We start from the raw sequence: 18,221 nt of genomic DNA, 5'->3' as shown, positions 1-18,221 counted from the left end.
TTGGCAGCTGTTCCGTACCCCAGGGGGCCGACCCAATGTTCCACTTGAATCGGCCGTTGGTAGGAAACAAGCTTTCCTGTCTTCGTGCTCCCGCATTTACGCGAGCAGCGAACCGGGGCCATGGCGAGACACCCGCAGCCCTGCACTATGCGTGAACCCACAAGAAAGGAAACATGCTCTGATTTCCCATTAGGTTGGTTACGTAGAGCACCGCTTCCGAGTGCTGGGTATGTCTTCCGATTCCAAACTCGCCCGTTGAAGCTGCGCGAGCTCCATGGGCAACCCCACAAGAAAACCGGGTCTTGACTCGAGATCTCGAGATGTCGTCTTGCACATGGCATCATCATCTCGACATGCTGAGGGGCACACGTTCACACGGTGGCAGGACCTCAGAACGGCCATGTCGCGGAACGCAGCGCGGAACGCAGCATTCGCGAACTTTCGCTCTCAAGCTTAGAAGCGACGAAGCAAGTCAAGGGACATGCGAGAGCCTCAACGACTATATAACAGTCCGAGGCGCAACCTGATGTGCAGCTTTAGTTTAGGACAACACACAGCACACTTTCAACTCTTCTCTCAAAGCTCTCCTACGAAACTTTCCCAACAATATCCAAAATCTTGACCCCCGAAGATCCGCCAAGATGCTCGGAAAGATCGCACTCGAAGAGGCCTACGAGATGGCCGGTATGGAGGCCAAGTCTCAGCGTGAAGCGGCCTTGTATATTGCGAAGGACGACCGCACTCGTTACATGAGGCAAATCAGCGATATCAACGACGAGCGTGTTAAGCTCGCTGACGACCACGGTATCGGTTATACGTGAGTGCCTCCGATGCAAAGCTTCTCTGATGCACTTCATCAACCAGCCGCAATGAACCACAACTCTGACATTGACCAATACAGGATCGTGTCTCTCACCGTACCTGGCATCCAGGGCATCTGGGACAAGGCCGAGGCCGAGCGCCGCGCAACAGAGGTCAACAACTGGGTGGCCGAACAGATCAAGTCCAAGCCCGACAAGCTAGGTGCCTTTGCCTGCCTGTCGATGCACGACCCCGTGCAGGCCGGCAAGGAACTCACGCGCTGCGTGAAGGAGCTCGGCTTCCACGGCGCCCTGCTCTGCGATTTCCAGCACGCTGGCAAGAACGGCGAGGAGTACCTCTTCTACGACCAGCCTCAGTATGACGCCTTCTGGGAGGTCCTCACCGAACTTGACGTACCCTTGTACATCCACCCCGCCGCGCCCGCGGATGTCGTCTTCGACAAGCTCTACGCGCAGCGCAAGTCGCTCATCGGCCCTCCCCTGTCCTTCGCCAATGCTGTCAACTTGCACCTGATGGGTCTCATCGTCAACGGCGTCTTCGACCGCCACCCCAAGGCCAAGGTCATCGTGGGCCACCTTGGCGAGCACCTCCCCTTCGACTTCTGGCGCATCAACCACTGGCTCGAGGATGTCAAGCGGCCCATCGCAGAGGAGGAGGGCAATAGCCGGTACTGCAAGAAGACCATCTATGACTACTTCAAGCAGAACATCTGGGTGACCACCTCGGGCCACTTCTCCACCCACACGCTCAAGTATGTGGTGGACGAGATCGGAGCCGACCGCGTCCTGTTCAGCGTCGACTACCCCTACGAGACTATCGAGAACTGCTCTGCTTGGTGGGATGGAAAGGCTGAGGAGGTCAAGGCTGCTGTTGGTGGTGTGGAGAACTATAAGAAGATTGGCAGGGACAACGCCAAGGCACTCCTAAAGCTGGGCAACTTCCACGACTCTGAGGCCCCAGTGTCCTAAACTACTGCGCTTGATGGCACAGCATGTATTTGATTTCATAGCAGCGAAATTGCATTTCTTTTGATTTAACAAATACCATTTTGTTTACATTGCATTACGCCTCTGGCTCGACTGTCTCGCACTCTTCCAACTTGTTGAAATTTGGAGACACTTTACTGCGTCGCAGACAATGCTGATGACGGCTGAGCAGCAGAAGGATAAAGCTCTCTCCTCCTCATGTGCCCAAAAAGTATCATGTAAGTCAAAGATCCCACCGTGATCAGCATTATACGTTTCGTCTAACCGCTAGAGCTTTGAACGTTTACCATTAAATGAAGGTGCCGTATGTTGCTTTTGACATATGCAACTGATGTCCACAGAAACAGCAAAAGGAAAAAGTCTCCCCTCTCGGATTTGAACCGAGGACCTATAGATAATCTTGCATACAATTACAGTCTACCGCTCTGCCAGCTGAGCTAAGGAGAGGATGTTGATGCTGCGTGGGCAGTTCAAAAGACTCAAGGAGTTTGGTTTGCATCCACAGCAGAGAACAAAAGCGAGCAAAAAACATACAGCACCGGGTATTCGCTGGTCGTCACCGACCCAACTACTAATCCAGCGATTAGTGGCTTGACTATGGGAGAGCGGACGGGATCCCGTATTTTCCACTATCTATGGCCGTACGTGCTTGGTGTGGATGAAAGACAGCTTATATTGGAATCAGTATCTGCTCAGGTGCAGCCAGACGCTAGCCCAGCAGCTCCATACAAAAACCTACCAGACATCGAAATCGCTGGAACATGTTGAGACTGTTGAGAAATGTGGGCCTACATGAATTGTCATTTAGGATCAACAAAAGTGGGGGCTCGGTTGTCCTTACGTACGTAGGTAATTGTGGTCCATCGTCGGTACACTGGATTCACTTCTATTCCGCATACGTCCGTGGACATACATGGCGCCTTCATACAGTAGTAAACACTCAAGACCCCGCGTTAAAAACAATTAGGTGCATTAATGTGCCGAAGCCTTCATCCAAGAGGCACGACAGAAGATGAGGAATATAGTCGCCCTTAGCTCTACATTCAACAGTTCACCGTCCTGGCCTGATATGCATCCACCCTCCCATTACGCTCAGTGACATCCCAGCCTCCTTTTTCTAGGTAGAACCTGTCAACGATCAGCGTAATCCAGTGCTTGTTTGTGGGGCACAATTGCGCTTCGGTCGTGGGCTCTCTCGTTCAGAGTCAGCGAAGACATCTGTGGAGACGTGACGCTTACGACCTCTCGAGATGCGAACTTTACTCAAGCATTGCTACTGTAATGTCTGTCGGCCGGCCTCGTCCAATATTGCAGTCGCTTATCGGTATTTTCTCATTTTGCTATATTAATCCCAAGGGACAAGCCCCAGCAGAGGCATTCGCGCTCACAGCTCACCGTGACCAGCTATGCTCTTTACTAACCAGTATATGACTATATATAACAAGAGCAAAAACACATGTTCTATGTTAAGACCCTTGAGTTGCTGTCTCATGCAGGAAAAAGATCAGGCCACCGCCGAGTGTTCTCCAGCAGCCATCGTTCCCAGTCTTGCATCTGTGGATTTAAACTGCGACATGTTTCCACATTCCCTCCGTACCCCTCCTTCTCAAACAACTCAAACATATCCCCAACCGTATCCTTTTTGTCCCATTTCACCATGCTCCCGATAGGACATGGTGCGAGCGGCATGCTATGACCATTCATTGCTTTTCTGAAGATGATTTCGGCTTCTTCCTGTGTCAACTCATCCCCCACCAAAGTCACAGCTTGGTTCCGGAAGGTGGTGGACTCTGGATTCGCAAAGCTTTGAGCAGCGAACCACCCGATATCTTTTGTGGCCACAAACTGAAGCTTCTTGCCCTTGTGGCCCATCTGCTCCCACATCCGAGCAAATCCGCGGCCGTGCAATTCGCCGCCCAAGTTCTCGAAGAATGTGACAGGCCGCAAGATGGTAAATGTCATGGCCGACGTACTCTGCAAGCAAACGGCCTTGAGGTGATTCTCGATGTTGAATTTGGCGCGAAAGTTGCGCACGGGTGTTGGATTTGTATCGGACTTGACAGGTCCCCCACGATCCCCAGAGGCGTAAACAAAGTGGCGCACACCGTGGCGCAAGGCGGCATTGACAAGCTCTATACCTTGGGTCTCCTCGGCGTTTGCATTGATTTGGACGCTGTAAAGATCCCACACCGGCTCGCCGACTGCGGAAAAGATTGCTTCGGGGTCTGCGAGATCCCCGGCGACCAGGTGGATCGCTGAGCTTGAAGATGCGAGTTCTTTTGCCTGGCGCGATTCCTTCGATCTTGTGAGAGCAAAAATCTTTTCAAATTTCGTGCCATTTTGAGGAGACGACCCGTCGACCTCGTGATGTTGATGGAGGAGTGCGGCGATCACGGACCGGCCCTGTTGGCCAGTTGCGCCAATGATGAGGATATTGTGGGCAGGAGAAGAATTCATTGTAAGTAATATAAGTGGGACAAGTCTTGAGTGCTTACCACCGTATGAAGGCGCCATGTATGTCCTCGGACGTATACGGAATAGAAGCGAAACCACATACCTCTTATTATGTCAAAGGTGGATGGTTGCAAAAGAAAATCAGGTCTGGTTTATGCATCGTATGATGTGATAGTCTATTGAGTAGCCGTGATTGTTGGAGAATATCGAAGCAACAACTGTGTGACTGTGGCGATGAGCCACCCAATGACAACAGCAAGCAGCAAGCCCGTCATCCCCTTATACCTTTCAAAATCTTCTATTGGGGCCTTCATGGGAATCGCAGCTGAAGCAGCCTCAAGCCGACCAACGCCAGCCTCGTGTCGTGCGGTATCCGCTGCAGCCCCGGCTTTTGGTTGGAGCAAGTCAGCTGGTGCCAGTATCTTTTCCGGATCCATCTCCTTCAGCGCCACCAAAGCCTTTTCAACGCCTTTCTGAGACTCAAAACGTGGTTCAATACCCCACTGGCCTATATCAGGTCCTTGTGCATTCCTGACCAAGTCCCGAACCTCCTTCCGCCGGATCACTTCCGGTGCTTTCGCAGCCTCCGCCTCGAATCTCGGGACGCTTTCCAGGACGGCATGGTCCCACTGCCTGATCAAGTCGTCTTTGACATCCCGCTCCGAGTCCTCGACTAGTCTTTCGGCTGTCTGAAGCGCCGTCATCCCTGACGCCTCATCGCGGTAACGCTTGTCAATGCCCGCGGCTAAGAGCCGGCGAACGGGCTCGGCGTCGCCGCTGACCACGGCGGCATGGAGCAGCGCAGGGCGGATCTCGTGGTTTTGGGGCATCTGTGCGCCTTTAACAATGAGGTAAACACACATGTCGTAGCGATAGAAGCTCTGCGCGAGCTGCAGTGCCGTCATGCCCCACTTGTCCTTCGTGTCCAGGTCGATTCCGGCGTCGGTCAGGAGCTGAAGTGTATCGGAGCAGGACCTCAGGACTGCGAGGTGTGCGCAGGTGCGTCCATTGTTGCAACTGGCTGACAAAAAGCGTGCGCTTCTTGGCAGAAAGAGCTTGAGCAACTCCACGTTGCGAGGGTTTTCTTGCTTGATCACTCGCCAGAGTAGGGTTTCGCCGGTATAAATATCTATCTCTGGGTCGAGTGGACCAGACGAGCTGTTAAGCTCTCTCTCAAACACGGCGATGCTTTCTGTGTGGAGAGCAGATAGGATTGTTGACTTCAGGATCCTCGACGTTTCGTCGATCGTGACTCCTTTGCTTTCAAAGGCTGCCCTGATATGAGATGCCCAGAGGTTCGGGGATGCGTGCTTCGCCCTCGCCATCGCGCTGAAACCCTCGCCATCCTCCAAGCTTGGGTCCGCGCCTTCACTGAGGAGGAATTCGATCGTTTCCACTTGTGCCTCTTCAGAGAGATAGCGGCACGCAAGATGTAGCGCGGTCGCCCTGTGGTTGTCACGGGAGTCGATTTGGAAGGACTGCGGACGAGAAAATTGCCCGAGAACCAGCTTGACCACTGGGAGATTCCCCATCGAGGCAGCCAGGTGCAGGAAGTTGCGTCCATGTTCGTCGACGTACAACAAGTCTAGGTTGTTCCATTTCAAAAAAGTCTCCAGTAAGCCAATTCTGCCTTGATTGATTGCCACACTGATGGCTTCATTCGAGGGCTTTGGATTCCGTCCGTCGGCCAACAACACAGCAGCCACTGAGTCAATCTCCTCGATAGAAACCCCTGAATTCACGACGCTCTCCTCTGCGGTCCAGTCCAAAGCTGATCGGTGTCCTAGGTGGTCGGTCAACGTCAGGTCGGTCGCATTGCAGCTGAGCAATAACTGCACACTGTCTATATGAGCGTGCCGAACTGCTCTCGACAACGCGGTGCAGCCGGCGCCATCTGGCATGTTGATATCGATGTCGGGATGGGCCAGCAGCTTCTTTAACACGTCGACATGACCGTTCTCCGCGGCTAATACCAAAGCTGTTTTATTATGTCGTCCTGGAGCCCTCAAATTGACATCAATGACCTCTCTGCTGAGCAATAAGTCTATCATTCCCAAGTAGGAGGTCTCAACAGCCTCTATCAGAGGCGTCATTCCCTTTTTGGTGAGATGGTTGGGGTCTGCACCAGCATCCAGGAGCATACGCGCAACTCCAATATGCTTTCTTCGACAGGCATAAATGAGAGACGTCTGGTTGTACGAATCCTCCCCCGTGGTGATTTCCCCTGGACTGAATATGATAATGGTCTGGCACAGCGTTTCTAAGCCGTAGAAGGCACAAAAATGAAGCGGAGTAATGCCACCGGGCACGTCCCAGTGCGCACCCTCCAAGGATCTAGTGTGCCAGGAAATCTGCATGACACACTCTAGTCTTTCTTGGTCGTTGAGAAATTCCAGGATTCGAAGGTTATTTTCAGCAGTGCTTTCAATATTGCAGGCATGGAAGCCCCAATAGCAAGCCGCGTAGGATGCGAAGGGGTGCTGCTGGATAGCCGCCTCCAGCTCGTCGCCAGAGTTGAATGGTCTTGAGAACACGTCGAGGCGTAGGTAATACAAGCATCCGTCCAGAATCAACTTTTCGGCTTCAGGGAACCATTTCAAACGGTGCTCTTCCATGTACGCTGCAAGTGTTCGGTGGAAGAAGCTCACTGGAAATGTGTTGGCCGTCCCCGTGTGTTGAGCAGTGAGGAGCCCCTGCGTATCCCGCCGGACAGTTGCCTTGCTGCAAATTCGACCAGAAAAATCACTCAAGCTTCTATCTTTAGGTCTGATAGCTGTGGCGTGGGAAAGTTGTTCGAACGTGAGCACCTCGTAGGCAGACGCCACGACGGACATATAATCCCGGGCGACCTGGACGCCATACTTGTCGTTTCTCTCTAGACATAAGCTTAGCGTGGCAGCGTACTGCTCTTCGAAGCTTTTGAGTTTCCCAGAATCCAGTTCGTCTATTAGAGTCAAGATCCCGGCTTGGTTTCTTTGCAGTCCTAATCGGTCCAGGAACAATCGGGCGACCAGAAAGTTACCCTCAGCAGCCCGGCTGACCTTTGACGGCAATGAGTCCCAAAATTCTAAGCCCATTTTCTCTTTCAGGGACCTCAGTATGGGAATGTTTCCGGAGAACATTTCATCATCATCGCCAATGTCTCCGGCGCTGAAGCTGTCGCTAAGAAACCGGGTGACAAGAAGTCTGATGTCTTCCTGCGTTGCTGAAATTTCCACGTTGACTTTCCTTGGTGGCGCCATTGCGTGGCTCGCATCGGAACACCGTCTCTTCTTGACGATGTAGCACTCCCTACATAGCCAGAGTTTTCCCTCGTCAAAGTGGCCAGAGCAAATCCTGCACAGCCAGGCCAGCTCCAGCGGGCCCCGGTCTGGGCCGCACTCGTGACAGTACGCGGCGTCATAGTTGGCACGAGGATCCCTGCGGTCAGTAGTCAAGATGCAAAAGCCTAGGTTCCGTAATTCTTTGATCTCTTCGGAGATACTGTTCATGCAGCCCTCGGCCTCATCGATGGCGTCCACGATTAAGAATTTGGTCGGAAACCTGGACAGCTGGTCGTGAATCAAATCCCTGGCCTGCTCTTCCAGGAGTGAGCGCCTCGCGATCGACCTGGACTTGCTCCAAAGGTTTTTAATCTCCTCCGGAATTTCGCAAAAACCAGTACTATCGCGGCTGGTAAGGAGCTGTCTCAATAGGTTGCAAAGCACAACGTCCAAGGTCTGCCGAGATGCTTGTTCACTGCGGAAGAATATGGATAATATTGGTGTTCCCTGAGGCTCCAGCTGTTTTCGTAAGTCTGTGGCAATGGCTTCTGCCAAAACGCTCTGTTTACACAACAGTAAGTGTGCAGATCGAGGGACAGTAAGGAAGGGGAGTGACTTTTGGAAGTCCTTACCTTGCCCGATCCTGGCTTTCCGTAGCAGTTCAATTGCCAGGAACCATCTTCCAACCACTGCTTATATGTTTCATTGTGATGCATGAATCGGTTCGAACTTGGATCCAGCGCTACCGCTTGCGCTGGGTTTGGTGGCTCTCGTAGGCTGAGAGCGGGTTGACAGATCCAGTTCAAAATCTCGATGGTTCGGTCGTCATCTTTAGCCTGCCTTAGATGCCCGAGCTCCTCTTCAATATGCCCAACTTTGAAATATATATCATAGTTGACCTCGGCGTCGCCGTCTGAAACCATCTCTCTGAACAAAGCGATCAGCCGAATAATGTCGTTCTGTTCCTTCACCAAATCCTGCTTCTTCCATGTCCACTTGGCGCGACGTGTCCATTCTTTGTGCTTAGACTCGACAATGCTTTCTGTCTCGGCTATCACGTGCTCCAATTTCTGCCGCAGCTTTTCGAATTCGGTACCAGTCTTGTAAATATCCTGGGATATGGCGAAGAGGCGATCGCCGCCACCAAGCTTTATGCCGTAGATAACCCCATCATTGGACTTGGAAATGTGTCACGATTTCGAGTAGGGTATATCGAATAGAGCAAATTGACTGGTTATTCAACTATGAATAGTGAGTGTGGGAAGCCTATTCTTATAAATAATAGAGTATTATAATAGGTAGACCTAATTAATTATTTATAGTTTAATATACCCTTTAGATAATTAATTGGTTATTTAAATAGAGTATTATATATTTTTTTATTATAATATTATAAATAATAGATTAACTTTATACTTTAAATAGATTTAATTAAGCTTTTAAATAATAATAAATAAAATAATTAATATTTATTATATACCTTTAAATACTTTAAATATATAAAACTTTTAATTTTATATAAAAGTAAGTAAACTTTTTTATACCTTTTCTTATTATCTTATATTTATATATATTTTATATATATATATATATATATATATATATATAATATTATTTTACTTAAAGGTTATTAAATAAAGTATTTATAAAGTTATTTAAGTTATTAATAAGGTAATTTTATATTTATTCTTAAATATTAAGTATATAATATAAGTATTTTATATTAATCTTTTATATAGTGTAAGTTTATTAAGAAGATTCTTTAAAGTTTATATTATTTATATAGTTTTTAAAGTAGAAGGAGTAGGTATACCTTAATATTATACTTTCTTTTATTATTATATACTTTATACTTTTTTATTATTAAAAGGAGGATAAGGAAGAAGTTAAGTCTATTATTAGTGCTTATTATACTATTCTCTATTTAGGTTATATATATTTTATATTTATTAGTTATAATATTAGTGTGTGTTATAAGTAGGTGAGTGTTAGTTGTTTAGGTTACTATTTTAGGTGTATTTATAGGTATAATTATTAAAAGGTCTTTATTTATATTATTACTATTATTATTAAGTTAATTAAGTAGTTTAAGGTTAATATTAATAAGTTAGTAAACTTATTTTATTATTATTAATATATTTAATATATTAATTTATATAATAGACTTTATATTATATATATAAAACTTTATATTTATAGTTTATTAAATTAATATTATTATTTAAACTTTTATTATAATTTTATTAAGTTTAGTAAAAGAAGGAGAAAGTAGAGAAAAAGAGAATAAGGATAATAATAATATTATTATTTTATATATTAAATATATTAAAGTATTTAAAAGTATTTATACCTTTATTAATTTAATATTTAAGTAGTTTAAAGTTATATAGTATATTTATTTTTATATATTTAAAAGGCTTTACTTTATATAAATAAAGATTTTAATTATTTTATACTTTTAAGTAATTTATTTATATTATATAAATTTAATATATATTTAAAGTATTTAAATTATACTATTAAAAGTTTTATTAACTTATTTATTAATATAAACTTAATTAATAAGTATTTTATTTAAAATAATTCTTTAATATATATTTATTTTAATATTAATTATTTAAATATATATTATTTTAAAATTATATTAATTTAAAAATATTAATTATTAAATTATTATTAAATAAAAATTATTATAAAATAAAAATATTATAAAAAATATAATATATTATAAATTATAAATTTTATTATATATTTAAATATAATAATATTTAATATTATAGGAATAAAGGTAATTATAACTAGTAAATAGTTTGGGTTATATAACCCTAGTTAATAGACTATAACAAGGAACTTGTAGCCAACCTTTTAAACCTAACTTCCTCCCTTTTATACAAACTAACTTAACTAATAAAACCACTCTTTATATATATATATATAATAACCTATACTAATACTAATTAATAGTTACCTTAAATAACTATAAATAATAAAATATAAAGAAATAATTAATTACTTTAAAATAACTAAATTCTTTATAAATCCTTACTATAATATAATTATATTAATACTTTAATAATAATAATATAATTAGGTATAATAGAGTCCTTATATTTATTTATTATAAAGTTATTAATTTAATAAAAATAGCTAAATATATATTAATAAAGTCCTTAAACCTCTTTTATTACTTTATATATTTTATTATATTTTAAAGAACTATAAATATTTTTAAAAACTTAAAATCTACTTATAAACCTTTTCTTATTACTAAGCCTTACTTATACTTCTAGTAAGTACCTTATAGAATAAACTAATATTTTTAAAAACTTAAAATCTACTTATTTAATTCCCTTATTAATAACTTTATTTATATTTAAAATAATATTTTAATTAAAAAGTATAGCTTATATAGTTTATAAATTACTTTTATTAACTAGCTAACCCTTAATAAATAGGTAAACACTAAATACTAAACTTAATTCTATCTAATTCTCCCCCCTTTTTTACTTATTTATTAAACTTTATTATAATAGAGAAGGTTAGAATACATTATATCTACCTTTATACTATTAGATAGAATATAGTTATATCCTATTAATATAATTATAATAATAACTCTTCCCTTTTATACTCTTTTTCTACCCTCTCTCTTTCTTTATACCTACTATACCTTTAATAATACTACTATTACTAAATTCCCTTTTACTTAAAAATAGATAGATTAATAGTTAAAATACTATTATTATTAATATATAATTAGAATTAATTCTAATATTTATTAAAAGATAGGTTCTTTATTTTAATTATAACTATATTGAGAGTATTTCTATTAGCTTAATATAAAGTAAAAAAACCCTTAAAATTAGATTAAATTATTCTCTTAATATTATTTTAACTTATAACCTTTAGGTTATAAATCCATTAAAGACTTAATATTTATTTAAAATTTATTATTTTTAATTTAATTATTATATTATAGTAGTCTTTAAGGTAATACTTAGTATATAACTACCTAGTTTTTAACTAATATTTTAAACATCCTTAATTATTATATATAATTTACTAAATATATAGATACTTTATTATATTCTATCTATTTTTCCCTTTATATTATTATTTATTTCTTTACCTTTAGCCACATAAAATACTAATATAGACTACTATTAAAATAATATTATTATATAATACTATTAGGGATAAAATATATATTATTTAAATAATAGTTAAATTATATAATTCTACTTTATAAAGAGTTCTACCTCTACTAAATATAAGTATTATATACTTAAATATATAGATTCTTTTATATATAAAGGTATATATATAGCTAAATAATAAAGATATTTTTATAAAATTTAAAAGACTTTAATAAATAAAATAAGGAGTGTTTTATAATAGTAAATAAAAATATAATTAGAGAGTTTAAATAAGTCTTTTAGTTTAAATATATTTTTATTAAAAACTAAATTAGATTATACTATTTATATTTACTTAAAATCCTTATAATAAAAGAGTTTCCTAAAGAGCTTAAAGACTATCTATCTTTTTTTAAAATAATAAATAAAGTTTTATATAAAAGTAAAATCCTTAACAACTTATTAAAGAAAGGTATTATAGAGAATTCTATTATATTATTTAACTAAAAGAAACTAAGTATTAAAGAGAAGAATAATATTAAAATAAAACTATCTATTCTACCTTTTTTTAATCCTATTATTATTAAGCCCCCTTATCTACCTTTTAAAATTATAAAATAAAATATTAAGAAGAACTTATAGAATATTAATCCCTTTAAAGAATTTAACTATTAAAAAGTATTTTATACTTTCTTTCTTTAAAATATTAAATAAATAAATTAATAATTAATTTATTAAGAACTTTTATAAAATATATAAAAATAAAAACTTATATAATAAAAACTTATATAATATATTTAATAATAAAATAAAAATCTTTTACTATTTATATAAATATAAGTATTATACTAATTTAATTTAAACTAATATTCTTTTATATATTAAAGGAAAGAGTTAAGATATTTTATATATAATACATAAATATTAATAATTCTTTTAAGTTATTTATTTAAAGTTAAAGACTTAATTTAATAATTAAATAAATTATTAAAACTATTATATAAATTAAACTATTTTTATATTTATTAAACTATAATAAAAGAACTTTAATAAAACTAATTATAAGTTTTATAATTATTAATTAATAAACTTTTATTTATTATTAAGTATTTAAATATAAAGTTAAAAAGATTAATTTATATAAAATAATATATTATAAATAGTTAAAGGTATATTAAAATTTATTATAACTTTATATAAACTATTTAAGTTAATTAAAGAACTATACTTTAGTTTATATATGTTTATTTAAATATATAAATACTAATAGTTAATAAAGTAGTATACTTTCTAAATAAATAAAATATAGAATTATAATTATAATAATGAAAATTAATTTTTTTAATTATTATTATTATAAAGAGTATAATAACTATAATAATAGTTTAAATTATTTATATAATAGCTTTTATAATAAAAGTAATTTTTATAGAAGTTTTAATATATAATTAAATAATTTTAATAATAAGTTTTTAATTATAATAAATTTAATAACTATAATAATAGCTATAATAACTATCTATTTAAATATAGTAATTAATCTAATAAAGAAAACTTCTATTAAAAGTATTATTTTATATATAATTAAAAGAGTTATTAGTTAATAAAGTATACTTTAAAGAAATAATAATATATTTATAATTAATATTTTAATATTTAAATAAATAAAGATAAAAACCTATAAATTTAAACTATATAGTATTTATTATTAATATAGAAGGCCTATAACTTAATAATAATAAAAAAGTAAGAAAGATAATTTCTTAATTAACTTATAGGATAATAAATATAAGTAGTACTTTTAAAGTATAAACTTTAACTATAAAATACTATATTTTTAATAAATTAAGCCTTTTTTACTTTATTAATCTATTTCCTAATAGAAGATTTAATATTAATATTTTTCTTTATAAGTATTTATATTTAATAATAGATATTTATATAAATACTTTTAGGGAATTATTTTAAATATTAGAGCTATAAAGTTTTCTATTAGTAGTTATAATTAATTTTATACTATAAAGAATTAATTTATTTATAACTTTTAATATATTTTATAAAAGTAAGGTAATAATTAAATTTAATAATAAGCTTTATTTTATATTAATAAAAACTATAACTATTAAGATATTAATTAGTAATATAATATTTTATATTATAAAGATATTTACCTCTTTCCTACTTTATATATAAAATATAATTACCTTATATATCTTTTTAAAATACTATAAATAAGGTTATTTATACTCTATAAAAATAATTAAAATAAATATTTTTATTATATAAAAATAGGGATATTTATAGTTTTTAGTAGAAGTTAAATTAAGTAAACCCTAAATATTCTTTATAAAGGCTAAACTTTAATAATTTTATAAATAGTTTAAATACCCTTCTATTAATTAACTTTTATATTTACTTTTAATATTAAATACTTTATTAAAACTTTTATTTTAAAAGTTATTTTTAAGTTTTATTATTATTATTAACTTTATAACTTAATATTAAAAGGTTTAAGTTTAACTTATAAAATAATTATAACTTTAACTATAAAGTAATAATTAATATAATATATCTCCTTTATACCTCTATTTTATATATTATTAATTTAATAACTTTTTTAAGTTAAATATTTTCTTATCTTTTATTTATAAAAGATATATAAAAGGCTTTATAATTAATATAGATTAATATATACCTAAGATTATTAAATTATTTAATTTATAATATTAAAACTAATTTTATTTTAATAAAATTTAAAAGTATTATAAATAATAGAAATTATTTATAAATAAATATTTATTAAAGTCTATTAGTTAGTTAGTAAAATAGAATAATACTATAATCCTTTTAATATATATTTAAAATATTCTATATAAAGCTTAGTTTAACCTTTAATAAGAAAGCTATTTTATAAATAGTATTTAAGGTTATTAATAATATTATAAGACTTAATAGATTTATATTTATACTTTTATATTTAAAATATACTTTTAAATTAATTAAAATTTACTATTAACTCCTTTTATATTTATAAAAGCAACTATTATTTAAAAGGTAATAAAGGTATTATATTTTATAAATATAAAATATTAAATAAATAATATTTTAAATACTTAAAATAACCTAAATATATTTAATATTTTATCTATTCCACTTTAAAGTAATATTTACATTTAAAGGAAAAAGAATAGTTAGTAAGGCTTATATAAACTAATTATAGTTAATAAATATAATATAATATTAAACTTTTAATAAATTAATAATATTTTAATTTATATAAGTTTAAAAGTATTTTATAATATTATAAATAATAATAAGAATTTTAAATAATAACCTTTTAATATAATTATTAATAAACTAAAAGCTAATAGAATATATTAATTAGAAACTATATTATATTTATAAATACCTTTTATAAGTATATAAAAATAGAAAATATTATTACCACCTTAACTATAATAATAAAAATAACTATATAAATTAAAGAATAAACTAAATGTAATATTTTATATTTTTATAAAAGCTTTAATAAGCTTTATAATAGAAAAGAAAAGGAAAATTATATATTTACCTAAAATTCTAATAAAATAGTGTAATTAATATATTAGGTAACCCTTTAAGGAATTAAATATATTAGAAATTTTAAACTTAATTAAAATTAATATTTTATTTTTAAGTTATATAATAAAAAAATATAATAAAATATATATTTTTAATATTTATATTATATATAAAATTAAAGGTAAGAATATTAAGTTATATAAAAGTTTTAAGTTATTCTTTAAGGGTATAAAGATAAGGAAAAAGAGGTATTCTTATATAATTATTAATAATATAGAGGGCTAGTTAATACTTTCTATTAATATTTATAATTATATTAATTTATTTTTAAAATAATAATTATACTTTAAGATATTACTTAGATATATTTATAATTTAAATTTAAATTAGAGAAAATTATTCTAATATAATTATTAAAAAGATCTAATATAAATACCCTTTAAATATTATTATAAGGATTATTAGGCCTCTTTATAATATTATAAAATTTAGGGTCTACTAGTTTACTATATATTAAGAATACTATATTAAGGATTTTAATATAAAGACTTTTATATATAATTTATATCTATTAATTACTAAATTAAAGTATAAAAGAATAATTTTAATATTATAATAATATAGGTAGATAATACCTTAAATTTAAATACTTTTAAATTTATAGAGTTTTAATAAAGAAGATTAAAGGAGCTTTTAAATATAAATTAAAATAAATGTTAATATCTAATATTCCCTTAACTTTTATAAATTATATATTATTAAAAGAATAATAATATTTATATATATTAAAAGGGCTAAGGTGCTAAGTTAAAACTAATTAATATTAAGGTATTAAATTATATATAAAAGTATATAAAATAGTGTATTTAAGGGTATACTTAACCTTTATTTATTAGCTAGAGGTAATATTTAATCTCTTTATAATAGTATAATTATAAAATTTATTTAAGGAAGATTATATTAAGTTAAATAAATATTTATAATAGTAGATTAATAACTTAAACTATAAACTTTAATTTATACTAATAGATATTATTAAGGCTAAACTTATAGTTTTTATAAATGGATTATTTACTAATAATATAAATTTTAATTTATAGATTGGCTTTATAATTATATTTTTATTAAAAATAAAATAAAATAATATTTATTAAAATATAATAGGTAATATTATTTATTAATTTTATTAAGTATAAAAGAGTTATTTAAAGTATATTAATATTTAAAATCTATAATATAGTTAATAATTTTAATATAAATATTATACTTTTATTATATTTAAAAGTTATAAATTACTTAAAATTACTATAAGTTTCTATAATTATTTATATAAATTTATTCTTTTTTATAAATACCTTATTAAATTTAGTATAATTAAAAAGTAACTAATAATTAATATAATAGTATTTTATTAATTATATAAATAAAGAGAGATTAATAAAATCTATTAGATTAATAATAAAAATAACTTAATAGATATAATAATAAAGGTAATATTAAATAAAGTATTAAAAAGCTTATTTTAGTAATAAATTATAATTTTAAATTTAGGCTATATTAATTAAAAGGTATTAAATTCTATTAAACTTTAAATATTAATAATACTTAATATATAAAAGTACTTACCTTAATAAAACTAATAGTTATTAGAATTTATAAATAGAATATTAAAAATAATTAAATTTATAAGTTAAAAATAGAGAATAATAACTAAAAAGTTAATAAGAAGATAAAGATATAAAGTTATAATAAAATAAATTAATAAAAGTTTAGATTTATATTTTATAAGTTACTTATATTTAATAATTAATAAACTATATAATAGATTTATAATTAGCTTTAAATTTTTAAAAGTAAACTTTATAGTTGATATTTAGATTAATAGCTTATATTAATAGGGTTAAAAATATATATATTATTATTATTATATAGATATTTAAATTACTAGTTTATATATAATAAGTGTTTTTAATTAGATTTTATAATTATAATATCTATATTATTAATTTATTTAAAAGTATTATATTATAATATAATTAATAATAATAATATAATAATAATATAATAATTATATAATAATATTATAATAAGTTTTTATTTTAAAAGAATTATAAATAGTTAAGCTTTTATTTTATTAAATAATCTATAATATTAAGGTTAGAGTTATAAAAGTCTATAAAGGTTTATAAAAGTTTAGATCTTTATTTATTTATATTATTTTATAAATAGTAAGAGTATAAACCTATATATATATTTAAAAGTAGTTGTTTATATACCTAAATTTAGGATTTAAGGTAAGTAATTTTATTAGGATTAAGAGATTTATATATATAAAATAGTATATTTATTTTAACTTTTTAAAGTGGTAATTAAAACTAAAATGTATAGACTAGGCCTCTTTAATAATGGTAATGGTGTTTTATGTATACCTTTATTTAGTGGTACTTTAGTAGAAGGAGTTACTTTATTGTTATAAATTAAGAAAAAGATGAAAGTTTGAGTTTAATTTAACTTAAAGGACTTAAAGAAAATTAGATTTTTAGAGTAGTTATTTAATTACTTAATAAAAGATTATTAGTATAGGAATAAAGGTAATTATAATTAGTAAATAGTTTAGATTATATAATTCTAGTTGGTAGACTATAATAAGGGATTTATAGCTAGCCCTTTAAGCCTAGCTTTCTCCTTTTTATATAAATTAACTTAATTAATAAAACTACTTTTTATATATATATATATAATAACCTATATTAATAAATATATTATTATTATTATTATTATTATTATTATTATTATTATTATTATTATTATTATTATTATTATTATTATTATTATTATTATTATTATTATTATTATTATTATTATTATTATTATTATTATTATTATTATTATTATTATTATTATTATTATTATTATTATTATTATTATTATTATTATTATTATTATTATTATTATTATTATTATTATTTAATATATATTTTAATTATTAAATATTATAT

General features: G+C 31.6%; 3 protein-coding genes across 3 annotated transcripts; 1 reads left to right on the top strand and 2 right to left on the bottom strand.

The window, feature by feature from the left end:
* The first annotated feature begins 236 nt into the window (after positions 1–236).
* KVR01_007122 (uncharacterized protein) lies at positions 237–1,863 on the top strand. Its single transcript, XM_044788631.1, has 2 exons — positions 237–817; positions 902–1,863. Exons 1-2 carry the CDS (start codon positions 642–644, stop codon positions 1,788–1,790), a joined length of 1,065 nt encoding a protein of 354 aa, XP_044643375.1. The 5' UTR covers positions 237–641; the 3' UTR covers positions 1,791–1,863.
* Positions 1,864–3,192: 1,329 nt separating this feature from the next.
* On the bottom strand, positions 3,193–4,265 carry KVR01_007428 (uncharacterized protein; the record flags this gene model as incomplete). Its single annotated transcript, XM_044791331.1, has 2 exons — positions 3,193–3,217; positions 3,406–4,265. 2 exons carry the CDS (start codon positions 4,263–4,265, stop codon positions 3,193–3,195), a joined length of 885 nt encoding a protein of 294 aa, XP_044643681.1.
* Positions 4,266–4,438: 173 nt separating this feature from the next.
* KVR01_007659 (uncharacterized protein) lies at positions 4,439–8,448 on the bottom strand (the record flags this gene model as incomplete). The annotated part of the gene is made up of 2 exons (XM_044788717.1): positions 4,439–8,086; positions 8,158–8,448. The coding sequence occupies 2 exons, from the start codon at positions 8,446–8,448 to the stop codon at positions 4,439–4,441; spliced, it is 3,939 nt and encodes a 1,312-aa protein (XP_044643912.1).
* Positions 8,449–18,221: the final 9,773 nt, after the last annotated feature.

This window comes from Diaporthe batatas (assembly GCF_019321695.1).
Source record: "Diaporthe batatas strain CRI 302-4 chromosome Unknown Contig00008, whole genome shotgun sequence".
Lineage (NCBI taxonomy): Eukaryota > Fungi > Ascomycota > Sordariomycetes > Diaporthales > Diaporthaceae > Diaporthe > Diaporthe batatas.
Note: the sequence above shows the minus strand (reverse complement) of the source record. Positions and strands in the feature narration are given on the sequence as shown.

Coding starts and splice junctions, on each gene's coding strand:
- KVR01_007122 (XM_044788631.1), top strand. CDS start 642: ATGCTCGGAAAGATCGCACTCGAAGAGGCCTACGAGATGGCCGGTATG. Junction 818..901: donor GACCACGGTATCGGTTATAC/GTGAGTGCCTCC, acceptor TGACCAATACAG/GATCGTGTCTCTCACCGTAC.